Below are 25,155 nucleotides of genomic sequence, written 5' to 3' on the forward strand. Positions count from 1 at the left end.
AAGGTCATCACGCCTAGAACGTCGGCCTACGGAACGCCCCCCGACTCCTCAATGCCCTCAACCCCTCGGAGGCCCTATAGCGGAGTGTCGTCTGACAACGAGGATCATTCACCGCGGAGACCCCACTACCCACCCTCAAGCTTCGTCAATCGCTCCTCTGGCGCGTCGTCCCAAAACTCTCCCCGGCGGGGCAGACCTGACTCGGACGCGAGCGACTACTCGTCGGACCACGTACACATGCCCTACGGTTCTGGTATCTCGCCAGGAGCCAGCCTGTATGGCGCCGACTCCGTAGCTAGCCTGCCGACACAAGAGACGTCTATGAGCGGCGCGCCGCTGACCGGGAGAGAACTGAGCTACCGCGAGTACCTTCGACAGCACCACGGCTACTCCTCGAACCAACAGGGCGCTTCGGAGTTTGGCCACTACGAGAAGGGGTCGGATGAGAACGTACGTGACTCGGGTTATGGCCATTTCGGCTTCAAACGGGAAGGAAAGCGCATCGTCCTCAACTACGGCCTCGAGAATCCAAGTCTCTACGCCGCCATGGGCCCAGAGGAGGATGACGACCTCCATAATCCAACCGTGAGGCAGAGTTACAAGACTGGCTTCTTCCGATCGCTCCTCACTGTCCGCGGTTTCACCAACGTCGGATGTCTGCTTATTATTACGCTTATCCTCGTTGTCCTGTTCATGGGTTATCCTATCATCACCGAGTTTACTGAGCGCCATCAGACGACCAATGGCGCGTTCGGTCTCGGAGGCACCAATGCAAGCGGCCAGGTCCCTTTGGTCCGCCAGCCTATCGACCCAGACACCCCACCTGAGGCGTACCAGAAGGTTTCGCTGGAGACCGGGGAGACATGGGACTTGATCTTCAGCGATGAGTTCAACCACCCAGGACGCTCATTCTACCCCGGAGACGACCCCTACTGGGAGGCCGAAGATCTCCACTACTGGCCCACCAACAACTTGGAGTGGTACGATCCTAAGAGACTCACGACCCGTGACGGTAGTCTCGTGATCACTCTGACCAATGAGCAGTACAATAGACGCAACTACACCGGTGGAAGTGAGTGACGACTCTTTATCAGCGTGCTGACCACATCCAGTGATGAACACTTGGAACAAATTCTGCTTCACAGGCGGATATATCGAGGCCGCTGTATCGTTACCGGGCAAGTCGAATGTGCAGGGCCTGTGGCCCGCCGTCTGGACCATGGGCAATCTCGGCCGCGCCGGCTATGGTGGGACGACGGACGGCATGTGGCCCTACAGCTACGATAGCTGCGATGTGGGTACGCTCAAGAACCAGTCCCTCAACGGTGTGCCGGAAGTGGCCCAAACACAGGGAGACCCCAGCTACAACATGACTCTGTCGTACCTTTCTGGCCAGCGCCTCTCAGCTTGCACTTGCCCAGGCGATAAGAGCCACCCGGGACCTATCCGTCCGGATGGGACGTACGTTGGGCGTGCTGCCCCAGAGATCGACATGATTGAGGCCGCAGTCAGTGACTCGAAGGTTGGCGAGGTGTCGCTGTCTGGACAGTGGGCGCCGTTCAACCCGTGGTACGGTTGGATCAATCAGACCGATCTCGTCACGGTCTACAACGTATCAAACTCGCACTTTAACCAGTACCGTGGCAGTATCTGGCAGCAGGCCACTTCGCTGCTGGCCAAGACGGACCAGGCATGCTACACGCACGAGCAAGGGTGCTTCCAGGTATTCGGTGTCGAATGGCAGCCCAGCAAGGACAACGACAACGATGGGTACATCTCATGGCTCAGCGACGGCAAGAAGGCGTGGACGCTGCGCGAAGGCGCGATGGGCCCGAACTCTGATGCGGGCATTGGCCAGCGCATTGTGTCGCGCGAGCCCATGTACATGATCGTTAACCTCGGCATCTCGCCCAACTTCGGCTACATCGATTTTGAAGGTCTTGACGAGCTCTGGCCCGTCGAGATGCACGTCGATTACATCCGCGTGTACCAGGACCCCAAGAAGCGCAACATCGGCTGCGACCCTCCCGACTATCCGACAGCCGACTTCATCGACAAGCATCGCGTCGCATTTACGAACCCCAACATCACGACGTTTGAGCAGCTACAGGATGCCATGCCCGGTCTCGAGTGGCCCAAGAACCGGTTCCTCGGCGAGTGCTAAGCCCTCGAGGGGCGTAGCACCTTGTTGGCCGCGCCGGGCCTTTCGGCCAGCGCTGTATCATTCTTCGATGGCAGCTAGCCTGTCCGGGCAATGACAGGGCTCATTGTTAGGTTCAAATCTTCTAGACTCATTCTACCTCCATAGATATCATAGCCCCAGCGGCACAGTGACATGTATCACCACCACCTGAACACTTTGCAGTGCCATGTACTCAATATCGTCGGGTTGTTCCCTCCATGAACGCTTGTACAACTTCATGTGCTGACCCGTTTATGGCGAGTGCACCAACTCGCCACCTGTTCCACCCTCGCGTACTGTGACTCTTTGACATAAACGCCATGCCTATGTAATCTGTAGGTTGTACAACAAAATTCTAGTCGCTTCTTTCTCAAGCATCTCCGAATTCAGTTTCAGCAATGCCTCGGAGGTACCCCAATAAGCCTGGGCCGGCGGGGAGCATGGAGCGTACGTCGCCTTGCAACTCGCGCAGCACGCTGCCCGATCGGTTGGCGATGCTGTTGCGCCGCTTCTCGGGGGCGTCAACATCCATGTCAGACAGGTCGGGCTGCAGCGTCCGACGGCTAAGGAGCTGCGTGACGGCGAGGAGCGCAGCTGCCTCAACGCCTTGCTGAGCCAGTGCGCGGTCCCCGCCCTTCAGACGCTCAACGAGGTTGATGAGGAGGAGGAAGACGTCATTGATCGCGCCGATGGGATCACTCGACGCGCTGACCATTGCGTCATCCTCGTCGCGGAGCAGGAGCTCCGGCTGCGGTTCGACGTCGCCAGACAACAGTGGGAATGCGCGCGTGAACCGCACCAGCGCGGCGAGTACGCTGCGCGTCGCATCCACTAGCCCACTCGTTGCGGCGGCCACGACGGGCGTGCGCGAGTCAACGAGGTTGACGTCGTCCTTTTGCTTCTCGATCGCCTCGAGTTCCTTCTCGAGTGCGGCGTGCTCCTCCTCACTTTCCGGGACAACAAGGATGGCGAAGCGATGAGGGTGCGAGAGTGCGTAGCCTACACCTCTCAGCAGACTCAGCGCGGCGGGCGCAAAGTCGTCTAATAGGCCAGTGCCGGGCGTATCGGCGAGGCAGTAGAAGATGTCGGCGACCAGCCGCATCTCCGTGAGTAGGGGACGCGAGAGCGGCGCCTCATGCCACTCAAGCGCACGGAGCATCTGCGGTAACACGACTCGGACCCACGGCACGACGTCAGAGCGGGCAAAGCTGCCACCTAAGCTGCCCAGAAGCGCCTTGACGGTAAGCAGCATGCCGCACCACGCGCGATGCAGCGACTCATCCTTGGACGGGTCGATACTGGCGGCCTCGGCAGCTACAGCAACGACGTTATCCGAGTACGCCTGGAGGATACCGGAGACGGCGAGTTTCTCAGCGGTGGGAGTCTTGGTCGAGATGGCAAGGTGAAGCAAGAGAATAGTGTGGAAATGGGGGGGGAGGACGCCGTCGACAGGGCTGGTGCGCACAATGAGCTCAAGAGAGCGGGGAATCAAGTTGACCTGCATGAGCTTGTCAAGCCAGACACCGAGCGGAGCGCGCTCCATCTGACAAAGAAGGGCGACGACAAGGCCAAGATCAGCCTCCGCAGCCGGGCGCCCCCGCACGATCCAATCGAGAATACAGTCGGCCGCGTCGAGAGCGAAGCTCGCGCCGGAGTCAAAGAGCACTTCGCTCACGTCGTCTTGCGCCGCGCCAGTCTTGGCCTGCGACAGCGATAAGAGCACTCGTAGCACTGGTCGGTGGATGGGCAGCAGCTCTGGATGGCGCAACGAGACGAGCGGGTTGAATAGCGGCGTCTCAACGATGCGACGCACCGATCTAGCGAGCTCCTTAACGACATCGGGTTCGGTCGCTTCCGTCTCGGGGGCAAGTGCCACCTCGAGCAGTACAGCAAGAATGGCCAAGCGCTCGGTCTGGATCGCCAGCATCACGTCGCCCCCACGGTCCTCGTCGGCGAGCTCGTGCGAGACCACAGCAGCGGCACGCAGAGAGGCCTTTGCGCAGAGGCCGTCGCCCTGCGTCCACTCAGACGCGATCTCGGCGAGAAGGCGCCAAGCCTTGGTGAAGGCTATGTCGGCGTCCAGCTGGGACCAGTTGAGGTTGAGAACAGCCAGCGACCTGTTCACAGCCACCTGCTTCTGGTGGTCGTTGAGCATCACGAGTGGCCCGTCATACAGGTACTGCACGCCATACACGCGCTCTTCCGGAAGGCAGATGGTGCGCTGGCGCACGACCTGAATATCGTCCTCCTCCAATGCGGCCGCCTCGTTGGCATGTAGAGCTGGGTCGCATGTGGTGCGCACAGCGCCAGTGGCGACGTCCTCCAACGCGCTTGTGTTGCGGAACAAAGAAAGCACAAGGCTGAGTGCCTTGGTCTCGGGCCCTTCCGCCTCAAACACCAGCGCAAGCTCGGCTGCAAGAAGGCCAGACGCGTTTGCCTTGGACTGGACAGCGTACGCGTAGTCCTGCACACGCTGGGCAATGTCTTCGGCCAGCGACGAAGGTTTGGCCACATTCCTGATCGACACCTCGTACACGGCTTGCCAAAACGCATCCACCTTGCGCAGCGCCGCGACCCCGTTGCTGGCGCTTGGCGAGTCAAGCACAGCTTGGAGGTAGCCAAGAACTGCGGCGAGTGCAGACGGCGCGCCGTTCATGAGCGTTTTCCATCCGGCTACCTCCTCGACAGCCATCTTGAGCGGTCCGGCGAGTGCATCATTCTTGGGCCCAATACAGAAGGCCGCGCAGCCGGGTTGCGTGCGAATGATGGTGCCGAGTAACGCCCACGCGTCGGGCTTGACGTCCTCGGCGGCGGAGGAAAATGCGAGATCAGCAAGCTTCTCAATGCTGACGTTGGCGCGGCGAAGCATCCCTGCTAGAGAGGGGCGCTGGGTGCCAGTGTGTGTCGTGAGAAGGTACACTCGTACGAGACGCAGCACAAGTCGAAGGCTCGTCGTTTGCATGGCTGGATCGGTAATCAGGTCAAACAGGCGATCGGCGAGCTGGATGCGGTGTCCACCAGGCAGGACGACAGTGGACGCAAAAATCGAGTAGGGCAGCGCGGTAGTGGCGACATTGAGAGAGGGAGCAAGACGCACGAGAGTGGCAAGGAGGGATGCAGCGTTGTCAAACGTTACGGACACAGCGCTGGCATCCGACCACCGGCGTGACTGGATAAGTTTGGTGACAAGCTGTGATGACTGCGTGAGCACGTCGACGAGCGGCTTGTATGTAAGCGGGCTGGCCGTTTTAACCAAAACCTCGATAAGGAAAGCGGCGGCGGGGGATGGAGAAGATGCGTCTGCGCCGAGCGGGTGGCTGAGAACGCTATCGAATATTGCGAATAGCAAGGCGGCAATCTCGTAGCGCTTTGAAACATCCTTGTAACGCCATCCAGAGAACTGGCCCCAGACCTCTCCGTACACAAGCTTGATAGCTGATCGCACAACGAGCGAGTCACCTGCATTGGCAGCTGTAAGCGAGCGCACAAGACGCAGTAATGTGATGGTCAGGCCGTGCTCGCCACGTGTCGCTTCATCGCGGACAAGCTCCGCGACACTTCCCTGTCGCCGCGACGCTGAGTCAAAGAAGCCGGAGCCACGGAAGTGCTGCCAAATGTCGCTGTTGCCAGTGAGGAGCAGGGATTCGAGGATGTCGATAGCGAATCGCGCGGCAATGGCGTCCTCGTCTTCGCGCCTACTGGCAACGTTGAGAGCCAGTTCGAGGACGGATCGCCCAAATGCGCCGCTTTGACCCGCTGCGAGGTGCGCCGCGGCCTCGGTGGAGCGGAAAACGCACCGCAGGAATTTGAGACCAGATCGCAGGATCTCGGTCAAATCGCCTTGCACACCCATCTCCTCCAAGTTGATGCGACGCACACCAGGTCTGCTGGACACCTTGTGCCCTATCCCTGCCGCACCACAGAGGATCGCAAGAAGCAACGGCCATGCAGGCTGCCCAAAGCGCCAGCTGATGACTGTATTGTCATCGTCAGGGCTGGAGCGTACGATCCCGCGAGTCCGACGTGAAATGATGTTGCCACCGGGCAACTCCAAGTCACACGCGGCCTCAACAGTGTGATACCCATCGTCATGCCGATCGATGTCGAATGTCCCGGGAGGTGCGATGAATGTGACGAAGGGAAGATTGGAGAAGTACTGGTAAACGTCCGTGATGGTATGCGTGGTGGAGTCGTGTAGCACGATCTCGCCATCCGAGCTCACGCCCGTCAGAGCGGCGAGGACGTTGCAGAGATTCAGCGGCTCCCGCGGGAACAAACTTTGGTCGAGAATGGCGCGGCGATAATCAAACACGAAGTCAACTGCCCAGAAATTTGCTGACAACGACGTTGAGGCCTGGCGACTTCCTCCGCCAAAGAGGAGCTCCCAAGTGCGGTAGAGTCCCATGCGATCTGGGATTTTGTCAAGTTGGATGAGATCGGCGAGGCCAATGAGGAGGTCTTTGAAGGGACTTCGACGGAGAGCAGACAATTCTTCGGCGAGGTCGCCACTGAAAGCGTCCTTTGACGTCTTGTACAACGGGCCGTCAAAAATGGCCTCGAGCCACGGGAACAGACCCGAGCTGGGACGCAGCGCGCGATTCGCCATGTCGACAAATGATGTTATCTCGGCGTTGTCCATGTCGCTCGTGTCCAGGAGGAAGTAATCATTCGTGGGTGGCTGGAGGTTGGGAGGAAGGGAGCGGAGAACGATTGACCAGCCGAGACAGAGAATAGCGATGGGCCACTGGGGGAATACCCCGGCTTCAGGATGGTGTCCCTCGCCCAGCTCTTCGCTATATTCCACAATGACCTGGTGTACCGCGTGAATGCTGTCGCGGGAGTGGATGAGCGTGGCACCGAACGTGTTATCATCCTCGGCCTCCGGGGAGACGATCTGCGCAAGGCACAGCGACTCGATTGCGATAAGGAGCACCAGGTCGCGCACGCGCGTACTCAACCGCTGGCATTCGATATCCTGGTCCCACACCTCGCGGTTCGCCTGTCGTGTGCCAAAGAGCGACATGACTGCACCTTTCAAGAGCCCCTCCGAAACGGCAGCGGGGCGCGTCGTGTACTGGTACAACATGAGAAACAGGAGGTCGAGAAGCGTCTCCTGCTGTCTCAGCTGAAGTTTCGCCCTGAGGTCAGCGGCAGTCTAGAACAGGCTCACCAATACAATCCTTGCTTCAACCTTTTCTCGTCGATGGATGCTTGTGCGAGCATTGCGAATGCCTTGAACAGCTCCTCAATGTACTTCCCCTGGTCACCCGCTGTCTCCCTCCGAATTTCACTCATTCCCTCGCCTGCGAACTGTAGCGCCATGACGATTTGGGGAATCGCCACAAGCTCCTGCTCGTACCACGCCAAGAGACGCTCGAGAAGCTCGTCCTCGGCAGTGCCAGGCGGCAAGTCGTCTAGCGAGTGCATGGCATAGCTCTTCCACAAAAAGAAGGCCGTGACCTCGTTGATCCCAGCTTCGTCCGCAAAACGGAGCGTGAGGGTGCGGCCGCCAGAATCGATGTCAAACTTAGCGCTTGTCCCGGGGACAGAGACAAAGTTAGCCGAAAGAGATTTGCGAGCGGAGTCCGAGGCAGCCTCAAAAGGAGCCCATGGCTTGCGCAGGCGTGGAAGATAGTATTGAAGTAGTGAATGCAACTTGCCCCTCGGGATGAGGCTAGCCTCTGAGCGAAGTAGTGCGTCCCGGATAGTCGTCATGGGCCTGGCGTTAGCTTGCACGGCATGTGGCTCACCAGAGATAGTCATCGGCGGACAGGGTATCCCCTGCTTCCCGTGGGGGGACCATGATGGGACGAAATGAGGGGAGAAAGAATGTGATGTGTAGTTGCTGGGATTGCAGGTCTGGTTATGTTGTCGTACTGTCGTGATCCTTGCCGGTGATGCTCCCCAGCCAGCCAATATTTAGTTCCGTTGCCACGTGAATGTAGACCTCCCTCCACTTTAGATGCGATCAGCGACTCGTCTGTGTGGTCTGAATCGTCCTCCTCGCTCTAGTGTGATTCAAGCACATGCATTGCACCCTATGTGGGTCTGCACGTTGTATATATGTTCTATGGCGAATGCAACGATCTGTGTGGCAGTAGTATGAACACACAGGAGCCTTCAGCTCCTTTCCTACAGAAACAATGGACACGACGGGGACGGGAGACTGTTCGGTTTTACTGCTGCGAGAGCGAGGCGATGAACTGCGCACGCTCGTTGGCCGGCAGGGAGTCGAGAATCCGCTGGAAGCCCTCCATGACGCCGCGCTGGTTTGAGCCTGCCCACGACACAATGTTGTTGGCGCAGTAGTCGTCGCGGATCTGCTGGACGAAGTCCTCGACCGCATCGCTGCTCTTCTCAAGGAAGGCGGCGACCTCGCTGTCATTGCCAACTTCCGAGGGCAGAAACTGGGCAAAGAGCTCCTTGCGCTCGGGGTAGGTAAGGTCGGGGTTGGCAGCCGCAATCTTCTTCATGATGCGGACCTCCGACAGCTTGCGGCGCAGAGCCCAGTAGATGGCGCGACGCGAGTTCTCCCAGTCGCAAGGAATGCAGTTGGCCTTAGCCTTCATGCGACCAGCGCGGTCGTGCAGGTCGGCGAATTCGGTGGCGACATTGTGGTACGCGGGCGCGAGGTGCTTCTCACGGGCCTCAAGGGCGAGAGCAGCCTTAGCCTTCTCTTCGGGGCCGGCAGCGTCGCTCTCGGCAGCGGCCTTGAGCTTAGCGTACTCGGGGTCAAGGCGCGCCATGGTAGCCTGGATACGGGGCCTGCGGTACTTGACCTCCACAATGCCCTCAGGCTCGAGGACACCACCACGCGATTCGTTGTCGACGTACATGGTCATGTACTCGGGGTTGATTGCCGGGTCGAGTACGACCCAAGCACCACCACGCAGCTCGCCATTGGGGACGAGGTAGACGATGATGGGGTGCTTGTAGCTGGAGAGTCCGTCGACAATCTTGGCACCCTCCTTCAGAATGGCCTGGGCCATGTCCGACATACCACCAGAGAAGCCACGGAAGTTGGCGAAGATGATGAGCGGAAGACCCTCGCGGTTCGCGTCCTCGATGGCGGTGGCCGTCTTACGCGAGCTGTCGGGGAACCAAACGGTGCCCGCCAGAGCAACGCGGCTCTCAGTCGAGTTCTCGTTCGCAGGGTCAGCGGGGTCGATGCGCTCGATGGTGCGAGTCTCGGCGGCGATAACAGCGACGGGGATACCGTTGAGGCGGCCACGGCCGGTAACGATGGTCTGAGCCCAGCCACCCATGGTCTCAAAGAACGAGCCGTTGTCGAGGATACCGGGGCGGAATCCGTCCTCTTCGACGGCGCCGGCGAGAAAGTTACGGGGGTCGTATGGGCCCTTGGGGGGCTTCCAGGCGACGTCACGGTCCCAAGAGTCGCCGGTAGGGAGGATGGGAATGGCACTGCCACGCTTGGCGGGGATGAAGGTAAGGTAGTTGACGATCTGGAGAGCACCGTCAAGGTCGGAGCCCGCAGTAAGGTGGGAAATACCGTTGCGGTACATGATCTGGGGACCGCCGAGCTGGATGTTGGAGGTGTAGACCTCCTTGCCGAGGACCTTGTTGATGGCCTGGGCACCCGTGAGGATAATGGGCTGGCCCTCAACCTGTACGACACGCTGACCAAGACGGACAAGGTAGGCACCGATACCGACCGAGCGCGCGGTGACCATCGAGATGGTGAAGATGTCGTCGTAAGCACGCGACGTTTCACCAGCGATGAGACCCGAGCCCTTCAGACACTCGACACCGAGACCGTCCTTGAGACCGATGATCGCGGTGATCTTGTGGCGACGTTCCCCTGCGACCTCAATCTCCTCAGTCTGAACAGAGCCCTCGCCCATGGCCTCGAGCTTCTCGAGCGAGGCGGGAGTCAGGTAGAGGTAGTCGAAGCCCTTCTCAGGCTTGCCGGCCTCCTTCCAGGCGACATCGAAGAGAGCCATGACCTCATCGGCGAGACCAATGCGGGCACCCGAGTTGGCCGAGAGGTAGACACGGGGGAGACCGTGCTTGCGGGCGTACTGAGTAGCCTTGTAGAAGTACTCGTCCTCGAGAGGGCCGAACGAACCGATCTGATACGTGATGTCGTTCGAGATGACGACGACGCGGCGGCCCTTGGGGTACTCGGGGGTCTTCATGGTGTAAATCCAGGCGACCATTCCGCACGAGTTCATGCCTGGAGGGCGGTTGACCTCCACGAGCTCGCCGTGCTCATCAAGAACAAGCTCGGTGGCCTGCAGCAAGTCGGAGGGAATCTTGACGTTCGGCAACAGCTGCTGAACCTGCTGCCACGTCTTGTCAATAGCCTGACGGAAGAGGTCAGGGAAGTCGTACACGTAGGTGGTGCCGATGACGTGCGCCTGGTAGCGCTTTGGCTGGAGCGATTCCTTGGTAGGGTAGGGGAAGTTGACGGGTTGGAGGTGGAACTGGCCCTGGTCGCCGATCGACTTGAGAATGGTCTTGCCCCTCTCGTTGGTGACCTCCTGGTACGCCTCGTACTTCACAACGAAGCCCGAAACGTTCTCAATGAAGGCGCGGATGGGAATCTGGTTGCCGTCCTCCTCCTCGATGACCACGCGGATCTCGGCCTGGGTGACACGGAGGCGCCAGAGACGCTTGCCGTGGCGCTCAATGAAGCCAGCAAGAGCCTCCTGCACGTCATCGAAGCTGACGTTAAGGGAGTAGACACAGTTGACGCTGATGTGGTTGCAGTCAGCCTGGCGGTACTCCTGCTGAGCGATCTCAAGGGTGTCGAGAACGTCGCCAACGAGTCTGTCGGTCTCCGAGATGAGGTACTCAGTCTGCTTCATTGTGCCGGTGAAGCGACCCGGGCGGAGGAGAGCACGAACGAAGAAGCGCACGTCCGACGAGTTCTCGCGGCCAACGGCGTGGTAGACGTGAATCTGGCGGTTGGTCGACATCTTGGGGGTGATCTTAAAGTTGGAGAGACGTCCCAGCTCAAGCTGGTAAGCCAGGGCGGGCTCGATGTTGCGAATCTCCTCCTGCTCCTTCCAGTAGCCGTCGGCACCCTCACGGAGGGTGATGTACGAGGGGTACTGGTCCTTGCGGCAAACAACGAAGGTGATACGGCGCGACCCGGTCTTGGCGACTGCCTTGAGGTTGTTGTTGACAACGGCCAAGAACTCCGTGAGAAGCTCGGCGTCCTGGACCTGCTCATCGTGGAACAGACGAAGGGCGACGTTGAGCACGTTGGGGTCACGCGCCTCGTTGCCGTACTTCTCACGGAACTCCTCACGGTCGAACGAGGGGTACTTGGTGAGGAGCGAGGCGAAGCCACCCTTGAGCTCCTCGAGCGAGTTGTACGAGGTCATGAGACCGAAGCGCATGGGCTCCGACTTGGCGTGGACGAGGTAGGTAAGGTCGCTCATGCTGGCAATGCGAGTAATGTCACGCGACGAGTCGACACGAGGCGTGCCAGCCTCAAGACCAGCACCGCCGAACTTGAACTTCCAAGTGACAATGTTGGGGCCGCCAGTCTCGGTGGAGGGCTCATAGTCGAGGTGCATGAGGTTGTAGACGCGGTACGCGCGACGGATGTAGACCTCAAGAGCAGCGAGGACGACCCAAGGGTCCTTGTAGTCGAAGAAGGTCGATAGCACATCGAAGACGGTGTAGCGCGAGTCGGTGATCTCCTTGAGCGACTCGCCGGAGGGAAGGCGGTGTCCGCCGCCGGCCTCGCCGTAGTAGTTGGTGGTGACGGCCGAGTTGAGAGTGCGCTCCATCTGGTCGAGGCGCTCCTGGTAGCTGGGAAGCGAACCAACAATGAGGACCTCCTTCGCCTTGAGGGCAGCCTTGGCGGTGGGGCGGCTGTCGAGCTCAGAGAGACGAGTGAGAGCCTTGGCAACGCCACTCTCGGTGGTCGACTCAGCCTTGGGCGACTCGCTCTTGACGATGTCAAGAAGCTGGAGGATGAGCTTGGTCTTGGACGCGACCTTGGAGTGCGAGAGAACAAGCTTGACGACCTGCTCAAGGTCTTTGTTCTCCTCACGCAGCTTGAGGATGATCTCCTCCTGAGTGCGGGTGCTGTCGGCGAACGGCTCCTCGATCTCGCAGAAGTAGTTGAGGAGATCGGCGTAGATCTGCCACTCGTGGACCTTGAGGCCATAGGCAAAGGCGTCAATGAGAGTCTGGAGAGGAGCGATCGCGTTGGTGACAGTCTGGCGGTCCTTGAAGTCAACATTCTCGTCAATGAACGAGTGAATGATGCGCTTCAGCTTGTCCGAAGGGAACTCGAGCTTGTCCTTGCGGCAAGTCTCGATAGCGGCGCGGACCTGCTCCTCGAGCTTCTGGGGCATACGGCCGCTGAGCGTCGAAAGAACATCGTGCGCGTTGGAGAAGGGAAGGTCTTGGTCGCGAAGAGTCGACTGGACGACCTTGAGCGACGCAGTGACCGCCGAAGTGTTGTCGTAACCGGCGAGGTTGTCGTAGAGGACCTCAAGGTGCTCGCGGAGGCGCTGGTGCGGCTTGGTACCGTAGCGGCCGTTCTTGAGCTCGAAGGAGGGGAGCATACCAGTGAATGGCCTGGCAAACTTGACCTTGGTGGGGTCATCGAGGGTGAGGATGCCGATGAGTTCACCCTGGGCGAGCTGGGCGCCAGGCTGCTTCATGAACTGGGCGATACCGCTCTCAGTGGCAGTGACAGGCATGATCATCTTCATGACCTCAATCTCGGCATAAGCCTGCCCGGCGTCGACGTGGTCGCCGTTGTCGATGAGGTAGCGAACAAGCTTGCCGGGCGAAGGGGAGCGCAGCTGAGTGGGGTCACGCTCATCCTCGATCATGGTGGTCTTGTGGTCGACAGAGACGACCATCGCGCCGACCTCCTCGCGGTAGTAGACGGTGTGAGAGGCGCCGTCAAGCGAGATGAGGAGACCGCCGTCGCTCAGGCTACGGCAGCCTACGTAGATGCGGCCTCCGTTCAGGTACAGGGTGAACTGCAGCGGGGCCGACTTGGCCATGGCAAACGAGTAGCGGACATCGTCGTAGATAAACTCGGTCTTGAAGAAGGTCTGAAGCGTGTCCTTGGTGGGGATCTGGCCGCGGTCGAGAACCGACTTGTACTTGGCGACGGACGCCTCGTAGGCGATGTGCGCCTTGACAGTAGCACCGCAAATAACCGCGAGGGTCGTGTCCGGGCGCTCCGAGGTCATGCCCTCAGCAATGAGGCCGTCGAGCCACTGGGTAGTGATGGTGTTGTCCTCGAACTCGGGCTTCTCGAGAAGCTTGATGAGGTACTCGACGGTAGTGCGGAACTCGCCACGAATGCTAAGCTCTTTAAGGGCAACAACCATCGACTTGCGAGCCTCGCTACGCTCCATGCCGTAGGCGAAGATGTGACCGAACTGCGAGTCGGCGTACTCGTGGAGACCACCCGCCGACGAGACGGAGAAGTAACCCCAGACGTTCGAGTTGGAGCGGAAGTTGAGCTCAGTGAGAGCACCCGACGAGGGCTTGAAGCCAGCGTCCGGGTTCTCACCCGTGATACGGCAGGCAATAACGTGGCCCTTAGGCTTGGGCTTGCGCTGAGTAGTAGCGGTCTGTGGCTTGTCGCCATCAAAATCGATCTCGGTCGAGCCGTGAGGGTCCATGCCGTAGAGCGTGCGGATGTCGCGAATGCGGTGGAGGGGGATACCCATGGCGACCTGGAGCTGAATCGCGGGGATGTTGCAGCCCGAAACCATCTCAGTGGTGGGGTGCTCGACCTGGAGACGGGGGTTGAGCTCAAGGAAGTAGTACGAGTCGTCGTGGTGCGAGTAGAGGTACTCGACGGTGCCGGCCGAGACATAGCCGACAAGCTTGGCAAGACGGACGGCGGCCTTCTCCATCTTCTCAAAGGTCTCGGGGCGAGCGATGGTGACGGGGGCCTCCTCAATAATCTTTTGGTGGCGACGCTGGACCGAGCAGTCACGGCCAAAGAGCGAGATGGCGTTGCCGTACTGGTCAGCCATAAGCTGGACCTCGAGGTGGCGAGCGGCCGAAGCGAGCTTCATGATGAAGATGGGCGAGCCGGGGACCTCGCTAGCGACGGCCTGGAAGGCCTGCTTGAACTTCTCGCCCGAGTCAACCATACGGATACCCTTGCCACCACCACCCTCAGAGGCCTTGATCATAACAGGCCACCCAATAGTCTCGGAGCGCTTGAGGCCCTCCTCCCAGTCGTGGACGCAAGCGTCATCGTAAGCCTTGTCGGGGACAGTCACAAAGCCCGAGGGCGAGAGGACCGTGTCGGTGATACCAGTGCCGGACCAAGCCATGCATGAGACATCGGCGGACTGGGCGACAATAGTGGACGAGATCTTGTCACCGAGCGAGTGCATCGCGGAGGCGGGGGGACCGATGAAAACGATCTTAGCCTTCCTCAGCATCTCGGGGAGGCGGGGGTTCTCCGAGGCGTGACCCCTGGGGAAAAGTCAGTGTGGGGCTCAAGGATTGTTTTGGGGCGATTAGATAGCGCGCGTGCCCTCAATTAAACTCACCAGCCAGCCCAAACAGCATGCACGCCGGCACGCTCCGCAACGTCAACAATAAGGTCAACGTTGGCGTAGTTGTTGTTGTTGGTGCCACCGGGGACCTCGACATAGCGGTCCGCCATGCGGATGTACTCTGCGTTGATACGCAGGTCTTCGGGGGTGGCCATGACCGTGAACTCGATCATGCGGTCGGAGCCAAAGGTCTCATACGACCACTTGCGGACGGAGCGGATCTCCTTAACGGCCGCAATACCATTGTTGGCAATCAGGACCTGCGTGTCAGAGGCTGCTATCGCCGCGTTCTCATCGCACTCACCTTGCTGATGACGGTGTGACCGCCCTGCTTCTTGACAAAGTCGGTTACTTCGCTAGAGGGGGCGACCTCGATCGAGTTGCCGCCTGTGGGAGGGAGATGGGAAATACGGGGAAGGCAAGCAGGAGAGCGTGCAAGCGGGGGTGGGGGAAGGCATGGTCAGCGAGTGTCACTGGGGTGTCCGCTCCCGACTTGAGCTCGCCGGCACTTGTTGGGATGGGGAATCCGGTGGATATCGAGGTGGGGTTGAAGACCACCTTGACTCCCCCAACAAGCAGAAGCCAGCCAGGCAGGTGACTCACCGATGAATTGGGAGACGCGCGAGTGGTCATACTGACCACCGGCGGCACCACCGTTGACACCACTGGGAGCGACAGCGGCCATGATGGCGGTGTTGTTCTAAAGTTGCACAAATGTCCCAGCTGACAAGCTGTAGACGGAAAGGAACGAGGAAGAGCCTCGGAGCAAGATGGTGGAGAGCTCGATTGAGCCGGTGAGAGATGGTGAAGACCTCCGAGCCTTGCCAGCGCCTAGTGAAAGCGGAGGAGCGGTAGGTGGTAGGTTGAGGGAGGGGAGGGAGGGGGAGAGGGGAGGGGAGTAGTGACGGCGCACAGGCGTTTAAGTTGACTGGGCCGAGAAGAGGAAGAAGGGATAAGATGAGAAGAGAGAGAGAGAGAGAGAGGGAGAGTGATGGCGAGAAGAGAAGAAAGGGTAGGGAGATGAAGGTATCGGAGGGGAGAGGGGGAGGAGGGATGGTCCGGATGGGGCTGGAGCAAGTAGTGGGAGCGAGCGTGCGGGGGTGGTTGCGCGGGTGGATGAGTGACCTTTGATGGCCGTCCTGTAGCCGTGGGTGGCTGCGTGCCGGGGGTTATTGGGTTAATTGGGCGTATGGGCGTGGGCGCTTGTACCGTTGTACCGTAACCCCCATACCCCCAGTCGGCCAGTCTCCCCCAGCTGACCTTTGAGAGGGTCAGGAAGCGGAGCAGGAACGCAGGTGTCTGGACCTGGATTAGCCCTCCCTCCACTCGCATGCTCGCAGCCAGCAGCCAGTCGTTGGCCCGATAGCAAATGCATGCTTTCGCTCGCAGTTCTCAGCTGGCCAGCAGGCAGTGTCGCGCAGGTCGCCTGGTGAGCTGGGTGGACCGCCTGGCAGGTGGCAGTTGGCAGCCAGCCCAACAAGTTACCCTCGTTCCCCATGACATACAGTGGGGCAGCGGAATCTGTTCGGCCACCCAGAGTAATCCCGCCTGTGGGCCGTCACTTCCCCCTGCTCACGCCAGCTTGCCCCAATTTTCGGCACTTGGTCAAACCCCGTACCTGGCCGCGCTGGCCGGCTTCTCCCCCAGTCCCCCCTTGGCCTATCCGACTGATTACATTACCCCACCCCCTTATCCTTCTAATCTTTCCATCTATTGCCGACCCCTATCTACTAATCCCTCATGAAATCCCACGATACACCAGCCCCACCGTTTCAGCCGCCCTGCCATGCCTCCCAGCGTCCATGGGCTGCTGCGAGCGCCGAGGGCAGCCTTCCCGGCCATGGCATCCTATCACCAGATATCCGCACTGCTCCGAGACAAACGACAGGCACCACCTGGCACTCGGCTCGTCTCATCTCGCACAATCTCCCTCCCTGTTCCGTCATGCATCACCTGCATCACCTGCTCATGCTGCTCTAACACCACACACACACACACACCCTCTCTCTCTGCATCCACCTGATAGAGCGGATCAAATCACCTGTCTCACCTGGACACGAGGATTGTCCTCGTGCCAGCATATCAGTGTCTTGTAGCCTTCTTCCTTCCTTCTTCCTGACACGTTGACACGTTGGCACTCGGTTTTCCCTCCTCACGCATCTCAATCTCTCGGTTTCTCGACAGCTCGACAGCTCATCGATGGTGGGCCCACGACTCATGTCGCCCAGCGTGGGAGCGCTTTATCCGCAGTTCACACTGTACCCCACGCACGCACTTCTTACGCGTCCCTATGCAATCTTTTCGATCTTTTCGTTGATCACTCCCTTTTCCAAAACATAATGCATGCGTCAATGCGTATCCGCCACGATTACAAGAAACAGCTTGTACTCCAGCGCCCATGCGCACTTCCAGGGGCCGAGCAACACTTCAGGCACAGCCGAGAATCCCAGGCCAATTTCAGGCGCTGTACGCTCTGTGGGGTGGGGAAAAGACTCTTTGACGTTGGGGACACCTCGGCGCCTCGGCTTAAGTCGGCCATTTAGCCATCCATCGCAACCACTCACCCCCTCCATGGGGCGACTTTCTCCTGTCTACACTGGCAACAATACATGGACGTCAAGGACACAACATTCTGGGGAAAGACAAGGGTAAAATGACGAGCGAATGTTCCCTCACACGGGCGACCCTCGTGGTGGTGACTAACTGCGTGGTCCGTTCCCTTGCCCTCCAACATGGCCGATCCAGCCGAGAACAGGAAACGGAGACGAGGGGCTGAACTGGGTGGAGAGGAACGAAGGTAATGGCGTTGACTGGCGATAGGGAGGGAGAAGAGGTGTATTCGATCCGATCGCACGCTGTCGCCTCGAAATATCAGGGCCCAAGATGTCGAACATGTACAGTAGGAATCGTGAACTCGCGATAGTCGAGTGTGTCGAGACGCCTATACGCCTAGTCGCCACGAGCACGCCGGCCGCGGCCCGTCTGCGACCCCTGGATTCGGCTCCAGTCACTCTCGCGTTCGAGGATCGTGGCCTCCTCCATTCTCTTCATATCGTTGAGCGCCTTTCCAAGGACCCATCCAGACTGGGCTCCCGCTCCACGTTTACCACCGCCTGTTGTGGGCGCCGACACCTGTCCACTCGCAATCGCCAAGGCGGCGCTGGTGCCTGGGGCAGCTCCAACCTCCTTCTCGACATCAGCCGCTTTCCCTCGCCCACGCTTCGTGCTCTGCAGCCCCGCCTGGAAACCGTTCGGCGGCGGCTTTACGGTCAGCACGGAGGAGTCCTTGCTAAGAATATCCTCAGTGTTGATCACAGCGAGCTGTGGAGCCAGCAGGCTGTGGAGCATCAGGTCGTCGCTGCTCTTGGGCCCCTCAGGAGGGCTAGACGTCCCCGAGTCACCACCGCTGCGGAGGTTAAGCGGGGTACCTGTACGTGACGCCGAGCGAGGCTCGACACGCGAGCGGAATGGCGTGCGGCGAGGGCGAGGACGAGTTTGTGCCTCTAGAAGGGCCTCTGATCACGTTAGCTTGCTGCATGTTGGGAGGTTGTGGCTCGGCGCGGGATCAAAACCCATCAGACTATGCCGCCGGCCATTGCCGAAGACTGACCTGAGACGATGTCCCCACCCTCCTTCTCAGCAGTGAGCTTGCGGCGACGCTCGTCGATGGCCGCGAGTAGCCGTGACCGTATTTGATCGCGCCCTTCCCAGTACATCTGCTCGATTTGATCGCGCTCGCTTTTGTACATCCGCTCCGCCTGTTCAGATCTGCCAGTCAGTCACGTGCCCACTCCATGGCCAAGCCGTTCGTCCCTCCACCACAAGCCCACACTCACGCGTACTGATAGTGCGTCTCGGATCTCTGCAGAAACGCGTCCCGCTCGATTGACTTAGGATAGAGGCGCAAAAGGTACTGCTGCGATGTAGGCGGTTGGGTGTTCACAGCTTTGTTGTCATTGTGATACTCCTTGTATTGCAAGGAGAATTTGCTGCGCTGTCAGTGATCGCACCATACGGTCGTCAATGACCATCTCATCGTACCCTCCCTACCGTACGGTACAGCGAGCAGAGCTAGAGCAGGAGTGTCGGTGAGGATTGAGAGCTACTTACTCGTCGCGGGCCTGCCAGCTGGCGCTGTGGAGAAGCTCTATCTTATTGACGGTCTCGCGCCTCTTGCGGTCGCGCTTGGACTCAGCTGCCAGCGGCGGGAGGATGTTTGGGGGGGCGACATGCCCCGATGTGTGGGGTCTGGACATGGTGGTTCCGGTGATGAAGGAAGGATGGATGGGTGGATGTTTGTGACAATGAATGAGTCGTGAGGTTGAGCGGCCAAGACACAGTCCTGATCAACAGAGGTGATCTAAACGGCGGAGCAAATAAGAACACATCACACGTCATGGTCTGTGCGGCGCGGAAGGCACGCACGCATCGGCTACCACCACATCACCGCCTCGTTCGCCGACTGGTAAGCTCCTATAACTCTTTCATCATCGACTACCAGATCCGCCAGCAACACGCCGTCTAGTACACTCGTCGCCACCTTCTGGATTCCACATACATTCTTCAGTTCATTATCAACACCACTTGCTCCCGCTTCGGCTTACATCGTGCTCGCCATCCACGGACAACATGTCCACCAACGCCGCCAATTCGTTCCACTCCCAGCTCTCGGGCTTCCGCTGGGCAAATTCGGTCCAGGACGACTCGGCGCGCACCACCACCAACAATGCACCAGGCAATATGTTCAGTCGCACGTGGAGCAGTGTTAGCGGCTACATTCCTCTGCGAAACGAAGGGCAAAGCGCAGAGGAGGAGGCGTACTTTGCATTGTCGGTGAGTTCTGCTTCCGAGGCGCCGGGCTAGCACTGACACGGGGCGCTCCCGCTAACTGCAGCGATGGGAACGGTGAGTTCAACATGGCGAACGACACACAGGAACTACTGACCATGCAGTTTCTTGGGCTTCATTGCTTGCTGCCTTGGCGGAATGGCATGCTTCGCAATCGCCTTCCTCTTCCTCCCCATCCGTACGTGATATGCTTACCTGGGACCATGATGTGATGGATCGTCTCCGCTTACTTGTCTAGTTGCTGTCAAGCCACGGAAATTCGCGCTCGCATTCACGCTTGGCTCTATCCTCTTTATGATGGGTTTTGCCATCCTGCATGGTCCTGTCAACCGTGAGATTCAGCCATCGATGCATGCTGATCGCAGATCTCAAGCACATCATCTCAACCGAACGCCTGCCATTCTCCATCGCGTACTTTGGATCTCTTGGCTTCACTCTCTTCTTCGCCATTGGTATTAGGAGCACCATCGGCACGCTCGTTGCGGCCATTGTTCAGGTGAGCTGACGTTAACAACGCAGTGCTCACTCCTAGGTGGGCGCTCTCCTCACATACCTTGCCGCCTACTTCCCCGGCGGCGTCACCACTCTTCGCTTTGGTGGACAGATGGCGCTGCGTGGAGCTTCCAATGTCCTTCCGTTCTAGACCCAGTCATATGTATCATCTGCCCGCCCCACCTCATGATTCCACTCGCATCCGATTGTGTCAACAAATTGCTTCCGCTGTGGTGGAGGTTTCCATGACGCTGAGTTGCTGCACGTTGTGATCAGCAACATTCTATCTCGCTCAACCCCATGCCGGCTCCTGCTTCAGGAGGTGCGGACTCCTTGTCGTTTCCTTCAAAGCTAGCACGAACGTGGGTTATTCTGTTTTAAGGCATCGTCTATAACGAACAGACTCGAGCACCAAGGAGCAGTGAACGTTGTGACGTACAACCATGGAGCCAAGTACCTTCTCTCTGGGTCGAGCGATCGAACAATTCGGCTTTGGAACCCAATACTAGGCAAGGAGATCAAAGCTTACAAGGGGCACGCCCATGAGATCCTGGCACTGGACATGTGAGTAGCCTTTTGACCCCCGCGCTCTCCTCCACCACACCTCTTACGACAGTTCGCATGACAACGCGCGTTTCGCAAGCTGCGGTGGTGACAAGGTGGTGCTCTTGTGGGATGTCATGAGTGGCCAGGTTCTTCGGCGGATGCAGGGACACTTTGGCAAAATTAATGCTGTCGCATTCAACAATGACGGCGGGATCCTCGCGAGCGGTGAGCTCGTTGTGCGGTCAGGAGTCTAACACACAGCCGGGTTCGACGCCAAGATCCTGCTCTGGGACATGCGGTCGCAGACACGAGACCCGCTGCAGACGCTCAAAGACGCAACTTCCTCAATCACGAGCTTGGTCATCCCGCCAGATTCGGTCGAGATCATTGCAGGCAGCGCAGACGGGCACGTGCGCGCCTATGATATGAGGATGGGCAAGGTGTTCGAGGATACCATAGGGCGTGAGCTGCTCTTCCCTAATGTTAAGCTTACGGAAGATCCTGTGACCGCCGTGACGACGTCGCCATCAAATCACCGAGAGACGATGCTGGTTGCCGCAGCCGACGGCAAGCTCCGTCTCTTCGACCGCATGAACGGCAAGGTGGGAGATTGTAACGCCAATCACTGACCATGAGGTTCTCCAGACCTTCTCGGGGTACAAAGTCGGGCAGACTCGCTCCAAACCTGCATTCAACCGCGGGGAGGGAGCGGTGATCGCTGGCGACGAGGACGGCAGTTTGTGGAGTTGGGGCGTGCTGGATGCGAAGCCGCTAAATGGCGGTCCGGCGCAAGTGCACAAAAGGGCAATTACATCGGTCATCATGAACCCTAACGGTCGAGAGATGGTGACGGCCAGCCTAGGTGCGTACAGGTCAATGAGCTCCGCTGATCTCCCCCAGACGGCACCATTAAGATCTGGAGCACGTGAGCGATCGCGAATAGACGACTTGGAGCTTGTATGTATCACTTGCCTTTCCGCCGAGCTCGGACCGCCGAACCCCCCCGAAAGTCATTAACCAGCCGCTCCGCATGGCTGGTTGCTACAAGATCTGAGAACATTGCGCTGCACAGATGCCTGTGCGCCACAACACTTGACGGCGTCCTCTTGAACACAACAGCCAAACAACAGCTAACTAAGCAAGAGCACGTTGTCACTTCATCCCCCACCCCGTCACGTTCTCAGTTCTAACACAACTGCTCATCTCAACGGGTCTGCTCTACGGATTTACGGCCCCCCAATGACGATGGAGGCAGCCTACCTTGTTTACATTTGTGCGTGCAGTCGTCATCCTTGTTGACGCGAGTCTTGTCTTTCCTCGTCTTTGGATGTCTCATTCTTGTCCTCTCGCTGCATTTCGCCATCCCCAAGGCGAAGCGCGTCAACATTGTGCTTTTCATAACGGTTGTTAATGCAGCCTTGCGCTGCGTCATTGCGGCCGTAGATGTCACCACGAAGCACGGTGCGAGCGCCCCCGCATGTTCCATTGATTCCATCTGGTGAGTTTGGATTAGCCGAGATCCGACAAGTTGACGACAGGACGCTGTATGCAACCACCGTCCTCTGCGCTACCCTCGTACCCCTCGTACTTGTATGTCCTGCTGATCTCACTTTGTCTGAAAGCAGCACGTTCACGCGCGATGCATGGGCCGCCGGTGGTCTGCATTCGAATGTATCGCCCGCACTGTTCCAGTGTATGTTTATGGCATGCTGCCCGTCATCTGGGTTCTCATCCGCTCTGATCAAGTCGGCAAACTGGACAGCGGCCTAGGGATATGGTGGGGAACATATTGCATCGCCGATATCTCTCAGTGGCGCACAGGTATGTTTCCTGCACTGCTCATCTCACGAAAGTGCGCCTCGCCACTCTTCTCATGCCCCTCGGTCTGACCGCTCTGCTCACCCTTAACATCGCCCGGATGGCTGGGGGTGCGTACCTGCTCGCGGAGGCGCGAACGTCTACGCTTGTCAACCTCTTCGCACTCAGCCTTCTCGGCATTCTCTACCTCGCACTCGAAGCAACAATTGGATGGCAGCCCAACTGGCGGCCACGAGCCCTTGAGCGTGAGGCTTGAACTGCCCATGAGATAACTGACATCAGCACTCTTCTGCCTCGTCGTCCTCTTCCAAAGTGAATTCTTCCCATACGCAGACGCCATAGCATGTGGGCTCTGCGCGCGCCGAGTACAAAATATGTCCAACCAGCACACCGACTCCCCGCCCAGCGGATGTAAGGAGGACAGAGAGGAGCAAGTCTATGCGTGGCCTTCCCGCCAGCCGCACCGGCGAGGCTTCCTCACGCCCATTCCAGAGACCACCGAGGGGTCAACAATCAGCCACCATTTTCCCCAGGTGCCCATCATTTGCGTGCAACATGCAACACCTGCCTCGCTTAGGCATGGAAGTGCGGGCCCATCCCATCGTGTCGGCGCCTCCCTTCCGTCGCCTTCCTCTCATCGTTACTCAAATCCATGCGCGGAAGAGTGCAGTTTCCCACCTCTATCCCCTCTCCCTTCTGAGCCTGATGAGCAGTCGGATACGGCCATTCCCTTCCGCCCATTCTGGCCTCGCGCGCATTATAACTACGACTCAGAGACTGAGTCCAGTGGCTCCCTCGATGTCCAGCCGACCGACCATCTACCGCGTCCATCCCAGTTCCGGGGCTCCAACCCCTCGCTGAGCGGCGACTTCGACCACCCACCTCTGTCGCCGATGTCCGATGTGTCCTGCGCTACCTTCGGCAGGCGTACTCAGTCCGCCACACATGGCTCCCACGCTTTGGCGCCATCTATCGTGCTCAGCGGCTCGCCATTGCTTGCGCCGCGCGGCTTTTCCTCGTCCGAGCGTATCGCGCCCGACATACATCGGCTCTCAGGTATGGCCATCTCGAGTGATGGCGACTCATTCGTCACGGCAAATGCCGCATTGTTAAGATACAGCAGCTCGTCAGGATACCTCACAGCTAATGAAGACCCATTTGCCTCGCCCCACGCGTCTGTCATCGAGGACGATATCCGTGATCGCCCCGCACCAACACTGGGCCGCCGACGCGTAGATGAAAGCGAGTTTCCCAACAGTCCAGAAGGACGCTGGAGTCTCCCCAGTACTCCCTGTGTATAGCCTCTTCCGGTGACCTTGGTCCGACCCTTACACATACTGTAGAATATACATGCGAGAAGAGTTACACATTAAACATGATGTCGTTACACAGCCTCGCCATCCGTTTCGTCAAATACCTGCTCGGGCGGTGGGCTGGCAGCCTCAGCGCGGAATCCGAGGACGCCTGCATCGACGCCCTGCGCCTCCTGTGGTGCTGCCGGGGGGTTTTGCCGGCTTCTGTGCTGCTCCATCTCGGCGTCCGCTTCTAGGTCCTCAGCCGTAAGTGTGCTCAAGCGGCGCTCGGGGAGTTCGGGGGAGGTCTTCTCTTCCTCTGGTAGCGGGGCAGACGCAGCCTCCTCCGCAATACCGAGCATCTCGCGGAGTGCGCGGTTCTCCTCTTCAAGCCGCTGAATCTCCATCTCCCTCTCTAGAGCCCAGTCGCTTTGCCCTTCAGTCCCAAAGTATCCTCCACTGCTGCCAGGGATGAAGCCGGGGAATGCCTGAGGACGCGGTGGGGGCCGCGCGCCCGGTCGGGTGGGAGATGAAGCGGCGGAGCGTGGCGATCCGGGACTTGAGTGGCCGGCGAATGCACCTTCCTCCAGTGGCGGGTCCTCGCCATTCGCAGAGCGCAGCGCCGAGCGAAGGAGCGTGGAGAGTCGCGTGAGGAGCAGAGACAGGGACGTATCGTCGTGCAGTTGCGCGGCGCTGTGTGCCGTCTGCAAGCTTCGTAGCAGTTGTGTGTAGTAGGAGTGCAGCGCGAGGTCGTGCTGCTGGCTCGAGTGCTGCTGTCAGCCGAGAAGAGCAAGAACACGTACAGCAACGCCGCGGAACTTGCCCATCACCGTCTCGAGGGTCTGCTCGTACTCTTTAAGTAACGTGTTGAGCTGCTTGTTCTCATGCTGTAACGTCTGATTTTCTAGTACGAGATGCGAGGCGAAGGCCTCGAGCTCGGTTTGGAACTCCTCGTCCGATATATCGAGGTTAAACCGCCGTAGCGGGAAACCCGCACCAACGTGCACCGCCTGGCCCTTGACGTTGTCCGCACGCGACTTGAGTTGCTCGACCAGCGCGCGGTTGTTTGCGAGCTGTTCTGCCGTCAGCTAGAGAGTTGGAAGAAGGTGCGCGTACCAGAAAGTTCGTTGACGAGCCCCCAGAGCTTCATCATCTCCTCTTCGTAGTCTATCATCTGGTGCGCCATTGTGATGGTATGTGGATGTTGGAATCGGGGAAGGTGTGCGCCGAGAGTGAAGGGCACTTCTGTGACGCGGACGGAATCAGATGGGCTGCGTGCTGCCCCACTACCGACCTCCACCCGCATCAACTCAGGCACGCAGGCGTTGGTGACCGACGCGCAGTGACGCGACCGACTTTACATCGTCCCGCGTCCATCATCCATCATCCACCATACACCTCTCCTTCACAATCGTCGGGTTGGCGACTGTCCCACTCTTTGCCCTATACTTGCCAT

General features: G+C 59.0%; 8 protein-coding genes across 8 annotated transcripts; 4 read left to right on the forward strand and 4 right to left on the reverse strand.

The window, feature by feature from the left end:
* Positions 1–546: 546 nt before the first annotated feature.
* Positions 547–2,164, forward strand: COLE_04920 (uncharacterized protein; the record flags this gene model as incomplete). Its single annotated transcript, XM_018420481.1, has 2 exons — positions 547–1,072; positions 1,113–2,164. The coding sequence occupies 2 exons, from the start codon at positions 547–549 to the stop codon at positions 2,162–2,164; spliced, it is 1,578 nt and encodes a 525-aa protein (XP_018276782.1).
* A 388-nt stretch (positions 2,165–2,552) lies between these two features.
* Positions 2,553–7,985, reverse strand: COLE_04921 (uncharacterized protein; the record flags this gene model as incomplete). Its single annotated transcript, XM_018421492.2, has 3 exons — positions 2,553–7,320; positions 7,353–7,901; positions 7,933–7,985. The coding sequence occupies 3 exons, from the start codon at positions 7,983–7,985 to the stop codon at positions 2,553–2,555; spliced, it is 5,370 nt and encodes a 1,789-aa protein (XP_018276781.1).
* Positions 7,986–8,358: 373 nt separating this feature from the next.
* Positions 8,359–15,388, reverse strand: COLE_04922 (uncharacterized protein; the record flags this gene model as incomplete). Its single annotated transcript, XM_018426887.2, has 4 exons — positions 8,359–14,620; positions 14,698–14,963; positions 15,008–15,090; positions 15,307–15,388. 4 exons carry the CDS (start codon positions 15,386–15,388, stop codon positions 8,359–8,361), a joined length of 6,693 nt encoding a protein of 2,230 aa, XP_018276780.1.
* Positions 15,389–17,652: 2,264 nt separating this feature from the next.
* Positions 17,653–18,959, reverse strand: COLE_04923 (uncharacterized protein; the record flags this gene model as incomplete). The annotated part of the gene is made up of 4 exons (XM_018423954.2): positions 17,653–18,218; positions 18,314–18,471; positions 18,540–18,692; positions 18,814–18,959. The coding sequence occupies 4 exons, from the start codon at positions 18,957–18,959 to the stop codon at positions 17,653–17,655; spliced, it is 1,023 nt and encodes a 340-aa protein (XP_018276779.1).
* Positions 18,960–19,332: 373 nt separating this feature from the next.
* On the forward strand, positions 19,333–20,194 carry COLE_04924 (uncharacterized protein; the record flags this gene model as incomplete). The annotated part of the gene is made up of 6 exons (XM_018421491.2): positions 19,333–19,536; positions 19,598–19,608; positions 19,656–19,729; positions 19,790–19,882; positions 19,917–20,047; positions 20,084–20,194. 6 exons carry the CDS (start codon positions 19,333–19,335, stop codon positions 20,192–20,194), a joined length of 624 nt encoding a protein of 207 aa, XP_018276778.1.
* A 149-nt stretch (positions 20,195–20,343) lies between these two features.
* COLE_04925 (uncharacterized protein) lies at positions 20,344–21,518 on the forward strand (the record flags this gene model as incomplete). Its single annotated transcript, XM_018425525.1, has 6 exons — positions 20,344–20,405; positions 20,446–20,607; positions 20,660–20,814; positions 20,851–21,191; positions 21,226–21,451; positions 21,490–21,518. The coding sequence occupies 6 exons, from the start codon at positions 20,344–20,346 to the stop codon at positions 21,516–21,518; spliced, it is 975 nt and encodes a 324-aa protein (XP_018276777.1).
* A 714-nt stretch (positions 21,519–22,232) lies between these two features.
* On the forward strand, positions 22,233–23,708 carry COLE_04926 (uncharacterized protein; the record flags this gene model as incomplete). The annotated part of the gene is made up of 3 exons (XM_018419630.2): positions 22,233–22,410; positions 22,443–22,652; positions 22,690–23,708. 3 exons carry the CDS (start codon positions 22,233–22,235, stop codon positions 23,706–23,708), a joined length of 1,407 nt encoding a protein of 468 aa, XP_018276776.1.
* An 83-nt stretch (positions 23,709–23,791) lies between these two features.
* Positions 23,792–24,885, reverse strand: COLE_04927 (uncharacterized protein; the record flags this gene model as incomplete). Its single annotated transcript, XM_018423953.2, has 3 exons — positions 23,792–24,469; positions 24,503–24,777; positions 24,816–24,885. 3 exons carry the CDS (start codon positions 24,883–24,885, stop codon positions 23,792–23,794), a joined length of 1,023 nt encoding a protein of 340 aa, XP_018276775.1.
* Positions 24,886–25,155: the final 270 nt, after the last annotated feature.

The sequence above is a fragment of the Cutaneotrichosporon oleaginosum genome, assembly GCF_008065305.1.
Source record: "Cutaneotrichosporon oleaginosum strain ATCC 20508 chromosome Unknown ATCC20508_contig04, whole genome shotgun sequence".
NCBI classification, from domain to species: domain Eukaryota; kingdom Fungi; phylum Basidiomycota; class Tremellomycetes; order Trichosporonales; family Trichosporonaceae; genus Cutaneotrichosporon; species Cutaneotrichosporon oleaginosum.